Below are 6,613 nucleotides of genomic sequence, written 5' to 3'. Positions count from 1 at the left end.
TCACTTCGCAAGACCTGACATGCACACTGCTCCTCCACTGACCTGGGCTGAGCTGTTCCCCAGGGCGCAGAGAAAGCACCCACTGCTCTAGCCAAGCCCCCTCGAAGGACCTCCTCTCCCTCTGTCCTACACTGAGGACTCTAGCTCTATACGGTGATGCCCTCCTTCTGTGCAGCCCACGCCAGCTGGCAGCCACATGAGCACAACACAACTGCTAAACCCACCACCATCCTGGGGATACAAAGCGTAAAACCCAGACAGCTCAACATAAAGTTGTATATTTAAGATTCCTCTTAACCTGCAGCATGTGTCAAATCCCAACCAACAGGAACAAGCCGTACAGGCTCTCTCCCCTTACACATCACACAAAGAAGCAACATCCCCTCCCTGGGATCACCAGTTATTTCAGGCTGTGGATCCCCAACGTACCCTCTCGTGGCTAAACTCCTACAAGAAGCTATAAAAAGGAGATGTGTCCGAGCCCCACGACGTCTCTGACATCACACGATCCCTTCAGCAACCCGAAATTCTTCTTCCACAAGCCCGGGCTTTCCCCTCCCTTCCTCAACCTCTACCTTTTGTTGACCTACAGCTCAGACCCCTTCCTCTTGTTCACCCACAGTTCCAAGGGCCAACCGTGGAGTCCTCACCCTAACTGCTGCCCATTCTCTTTTACCCACAGTTCATTTTCCAAACTGTTTTACAAGCCCACCTAGCCTGGCCCCTCTTTCTAGCACTTTTAGCCACAGCTGATCTCCTAATAATACCAGAAGCCCAAACAATCCATTTCCATCAGCCTATCCCAACTTAGACTGCACATCCCTTTACGAACTCCTCACCACGGGTCTGTCTCTTCAATCTATCTCTCCCCGCCAGGGACCCACTGTCTGCATTCCCATCTCAACCCACCAGCTGCAGCCTTTCATCTCTGCAAACTCTCAACCCTGCTACCATGCTAGGTGAAAACCTACAGCATCTCCCTCCTCAAAAAGGCACTGCTGTCTGGACACTGGATTTCACGCCCACGACAACACACACTCGTCCCACTGACCCCTGAGTGATTTACAGAAGGCAGGTCCACCCAAGGTCACTCTCCTCTCCCAACTGTGGATTCTGATGCCAAACAGAACCATCCACGTGCCTTTGTACCAAAGACTTCAACCCACCTCATAACAGAACAGCTCCACCGTAAGCCCTCATCCCGCAAAAGACAAATTCGTATTTCCAAATTCCAGACAGGCCTGTAACATCACCTGTTCACATGCACATCACTGTGGTTTCCTAACTCAGAAGGGTCCCCAATCCTCCATGCACATCTCTTTTGAGTGGTTTAGAGGCTGTCCCCCTGCTCCAAAGAGTTGTGACCCTCCATGGTGGCCGACATCAAATAGAGAAGAGCTACCTCACCCACGCAAACAATGCAGCCCAAAAATTAAGTGAGCAGGTAGCCACTAACTCTTCACCCCCCTCCCCTCTGGAGGAAGCCATTGCAACCACACCTCTCCTCCCTCTGACACCCCTTTACTCCACAGAGGAAAATGACCTTCACCCCTTCCAACCCTCCTCGGTCCTCTAGGACCCCTGATGGTACTAAGGCAATGATGAATTACTCCCCAAAACTCACCAAGACCCACACTCTCGAACCTTCCCTCTACTTTCCGCACTAACCCAACTGTTCACCCATGTCTTCTCTTCTCACATATGCATTACAAATGAGACCCCCAGATCTCTACACCCCAATTCTCTCAAGATTGGCCAGTGAGGCTCAAATCCCCTTCATGGTCACTCCCTCCATCAACAGTTACCTACTCAAAGGGCCAAGAGGAATAGAATTAACACCTGCAGGCACACACACAGGGAACATTGACTGCTCTTGCATTCACAGAAATGACTCAGGTAAGAGAACAGGTAATAGATGAAGGTGGAATACATGATATAAAGTGGAGGAAGAAAAGGCACAACAGGACAGAGATTGTTCAATTGCAGCTCAGAAATACAATCAGAAAGAAATGGAGAAAAGAGACAGACCAGTTTCTTCTGCAGGTGAAAAAAAACTGTGGAAAGCAGTTCTATGAGGGGCAAATCTGCAAAGCAAGAACGCACGGCTAGTGAAATGAGGCCATGGGAAAGAGCAAAAGGCAATTCTCAGAACAGCACAGCGTCCCCCCCTAAAATGGGTCACCCCACGAACCCAGGGGCACAGACGAATTCCCACTCGCCGTCCTGAACCGTCCACCTCTCACCAGGACCCATGACCATCCCAGGAAGGATAGAATCGTCCCCACGACTTTCACTCGGGGATGACCAGCAGAACCCAGGGAAAGCAGGGTCTGACCTGGGGCTGCTGGTGGCCCAGTGCTAACAGGCTTGGCTGCAATCCCGAAGGCACAAGATTCGAGGCCACCAGCTGTTCCTGGGGAGAAGGATGGGCAATGTGGGCCTGGGGTGGAGGGAATTAACTGGCCCTGAAAACCCACTGGAGGGTCTGCGATGGGTCAGATCTAACTCCATGGACACGGCAGCAACCACAACGTGGGGATGCACAGATAGCACAAAGAGGCTCCGTTTTGAGGTCCTGCAATTAAAACTATGGTGTTTAACAAGATAAACACACACTGGAATTTGTATTCTGTGACGACATTTATTAAATATTCTCACTCACTCGTTCCTCTATGGTGGATCCTTTACTAGTAAAGCTCTTAAAAAAGCCCCAAAAATCTCAAACACTCACAATTTTTCAAAGATTACTTTTATTTCGTGAAAGCTCCTGTCCCCGCCTCCCTCAAAGGCACCGTGCGGTGACCTCCCGAGGAGACGCGGACTGCACCACCACACTCCAGCCACACTCACCTCCTGGCCTCACAATGACCCCCACCCTGGTCCTCCACACACACACTCACACCCCAGGAACTGACCACCGCCCTGGTCCTCTGTGCACACTCACCTTTAGGACCGAGAACCACCCCCCATCACGTTTGTTCTCCATGCAAATTCATCTCCAGACCCCCCTGGGGACTGACCACCACCCTGGATTCCAGCCACACTCACCTCCTGGCCTCACAATGACCCCCACCCTGGTCCTCCAGCCACACCCACCTCCTGGACCTCACAAGGACCCCCACCCTGGTCCTCCACGCACATTCATACCCCAGGGACTCACCACCACCCTGGTCCTCCAGCCACACTCACCTCCTGGCCCTAACAATGACCACCACCCTGGTCCTCCATGCACACTCACACCCCAAGGACTGACCACCACCCTGGTCCTCTGTGCACACTCACCTCTGGGACCCAAGAACCCACCATCATCCTGGTTCTCCATGCAAATTCACCTCCCGACCCCCCTGGGGACTGACCACCACCTGGTCCTCCAGCCACACTCACCTACCGGGGACTGACCACCACCCTGGTCCCCTGTGCACACTCACCTCTGGGACCGGGAATCCCCCCCTCATCTCCTTTGTTCTCCATGCAAATTCATCTCCAGAGCCCCCGGGGACTGACCACCACCCTGGACTCCAGCCGCACTCACCTCCTGGCCCTCACAATGACCCCCACCCTGGTCCTCCAGGCACACTCACACCCCAGGGACTCACCACCACCCGATCCTCTATGCACACTCACCTCTGGGACCGAGAACTCCCCCGTCACCCTGGTTCTCCATAGAAATTCACCTCCTGATCCCCCCGGGGACTGACCACTACCTGGTCCTCTGCGCACACTCACCTCCTGACCCCCCTGGGACAGTCCACCACCCTGGTCCTCCACGCACACTTACCTCCCAGGGTCTGACCACCACCCTGGTCCTCCAGCCACATTCACCTCCTGGCCCTCACAATGACCCCCACCCTGGTCCTCCATGCACACTCACACCCCAAGGACTGACCACCACCCTGGTCCTCCGTGCACACTCACCTCTGGGACCGAGAACCCACCATCACCCCGGCTCTCACATGCAAATTACCTCCCGACCCGCGGGGACTGACTCCCACCCTGGTCCTCGGCACACATTCACCTTCCGGCCCCCCAGACACTGACCCCCACCCTGGTGACACTTACCTCCAGGGTCCAGACGTAGGTCCGCTCCGGGCACTGGGCAGCGGAGGCCTGGGGGGTGGCGGACATGGCGGGAAGCGGCGGCGGCTGGCGGCGGAGAGGGGAGACTCGGGGCTCCGGGAGCGGCCGGAGACGATCGGGCCGCGGAGCAGGCCTCCTCGTCCTCGGGAGGGGCAGGAGCGGTCAGCGGTTGCTCCGAACTGGCCGCAGACAAAAGGAAAGCGGCGTCAGAGCAGCGGCTCCATCCACGTGTCGCCAACAGGAACTCGCTTCCTTCCTTTTTCCGGTGTCCGAGCTCCTGAGTGTCACAGAAAAATACGTCCGGCCGGAAACAGACGCTAAAGTCATCTTGGTTCCCACCTCGGGGGGGGGGGCGGGTCTCTGTAATTAGAGTCCCAGGTCCAAGAAGTGACCCTGGGACAGTGGGAGCTGGGCATTCGCACTCAGGACGGGACCCTGCATGTCACCTTCTATGGGTCATGTCAAATTAAAAAAGCAGAAACCCGCCTGATGGGCTTTGCTGCCAGAGCCAGAATTGAGGATCTGAATTGAGGAGGTCACTAGCCCCATGGCATTGATGGGGAATTAGGAGTGGTGTCGACATGAATCCTTCATCTGGGCACATCTCACGCATTTTCATCTTTAACCAGTGAGAAGTAAAAATATTTTTAAATTAGACTTATTGATAGTCATGATCAGATATGTCTAAGACACTAAGGGTAATTCTTGATTAAAGAAAAAACACACATGCACGTCCATGTTTATTGCACCTTTATTTACAATAGCAAAGAGGTGGAAACAATCCAAGTGCGCATCCACAAGCAAATGGACAGAAAAGCTGTGGTCTATTCACATAATGGAATGCTATGCTGCGTTGAAAAACAAGGAAGTCATGGAATATGATTCAAAATGGGTAATCCTGGAGGACATGACGCTGAGTGAAGTATCTCAGTCACAAAAGGACAAATACTGCATGGTGCCACTGTTGTAAAACGGGACTGACCTCGGGGTTGGGGGGAGACTGAGAAAAATGGGCTCAATCATGAATACTGTATTGAAAAAGATGAGGGAGAAAACTGTTTAAAATGGATATATAATTGGGGATTATGGTCATGACAAGAGTCCCCAATGAAGGCTGCAGAGTGGAGTGGACTTTGTGTGTTGTGGGGGAGATTGTATACCAATAAAAGAATTTTTCTTTTACTTTTCAAAGACAAGAGCAAACTAGAGGGGTGTGAGCAGGGAGAAAGAGCAACAATGAATGAATGGAAATCCAAAATCTCTGTGAACGTTCATTAAATAATAAAAAAAAAATAACAAAATGCCCACCCACCTGAAAACCAACCCACCTGTTGTTTCGCAACTGTTTTACTCTTTACACAGAACAGAAACTGAAATACCTTGTTATTAGTCATAAATGCAATCTTTGAGGATTTTTTTCTTTCCCCCATATACAGGAGTATTGCCTAAAACTTGTCTTCCCTTGTAAAAGCTAGGGTATGCCAATCTGCTGTAACCTGCAGTCTCCCTGTTGCTTCTCTGGCCCTCCTGTCCTGCTGAACGCTGCTTCACAACAGTTATTAAAACTATCTACCACTGCTGTAGTTACTGCTCCTGCTTTTACCCCAAAACCACTTTGGTTTCATGGCTTGGCAAACACTAACCTTTACCCACATTAATTGCCAAAGTTTCTACCTCCAAAATTTTCCTCCCTTCATGGGCGCAAAATTGGAAAACTATTTGTGTTGATTGCCAAAACACCTTTCACTTCCACCATCTCCAAAGTTGCTTCCATCATTACCAAATCCACTAGAACCATGCCTACTGCCTCCCTATCGTCCACCACCACCAAGGCCCCTTAATACACTGAAGTTTACTCCTCTACCAAAGTTGTCATTTCTAACAAAACCACTTATTTCCATGGCCACAGCCAAAGTTTCCAGAATCACTTAGATCTCATGGGTGGGAAAAGGCCATCTCTTGTTTTGACAGGCTTTGCTTATTTCACAGTTGTCACCATTCACAGTGTGGTACAGGAGAATAGTGATTTGATCTACAGTCATCAATATCTTTTAATTCCACCATTATTTAACTCTCTTAAATGGGGACCTGGTGTTTGAGAATCTTTTGAGACAACCCTCTTAGACTCTGCACCCTGTCCATCCATTCATGGTTGTGTTCAGCTCTTCCACACTGGAATACGTGAGAAACACAAAGCTTCTGGAACACTTGATATTTGGACCTCTCATTATGACAGAGACTGTGCGCGTCTTGCATTGAAATAGCTCCTTAAATGGAGAAACTCTGGTGGCATACCGGCATGAATCTGCACTGCAATCCCCAAAGTGTGAGGTTCAAATCTACCAGATGCTCTGCTGGAGGAGGGGAAATCTCCTGTGCCAGTCAGACCCGATACACAAAGTGTGTGTGTGTATATTTATATTTTATATAAAAATATATAATCACAAATATTTCCAAGAAAATTTCATGTTTAATTCCTACTGCAAAGATAACTCATGTGTGGTAGTTTATTAAAATCTTATGAAAAAGAAACTGG

At 50.6% G+C, this 6,613-nt stretch overlaps 1 protein-coding gene across 1 annotated transcript in view; it reads right to left on the bottom strand.

Annotated features, from left to right (window-relative positions):
• The window catches only part of LOC102869992 (zinc finger protein 135-like), a 47,540-nt gene extending 41,162 nt beyond the window's left edge, over positions 1–6,378 (bottom strand). The window contains exons 1-2 of the mRNA XM_006903364.1: positions 6,373–6,378; positions 4,060–4,354 (exon numbers count right to left, since the gene is read on the bottom strand). Coding sequence (XP_006903426.1) covers positions 4,060–4,354; positions 6,373–6,378 — 301 coding nt within the window. The remainder of the gene's footprint in view (positions 1–4,059; positions 4,355–6,372) is intronic.
• Positions 6,379–6,613: the final 235 nt, after the last annotated feature.

Source organism: Elephantulus edwardii, unplaced genomic scaffold (genome assembly GCF_000299155.1).
Source record: "Elephantulus edwardii isolate Elephantulus edwardi_28Jun2011 unplaced genomic scaffold, EleEdw1.0 scaffold00594, whole genome shotgun sequence".
NCBI classification, from domain to species: Eukaryota; Metazoa; Chordata; class Mammalia; order Macroscelidea; family Macroscelididae; genus Elephantulus; species Elephantulus edwardii.
The sequence above is the reverse complement of the archived record's forward strand: the minus strand, read 5'-3'. Positions and strand labels throughout refer to the sequence as shown.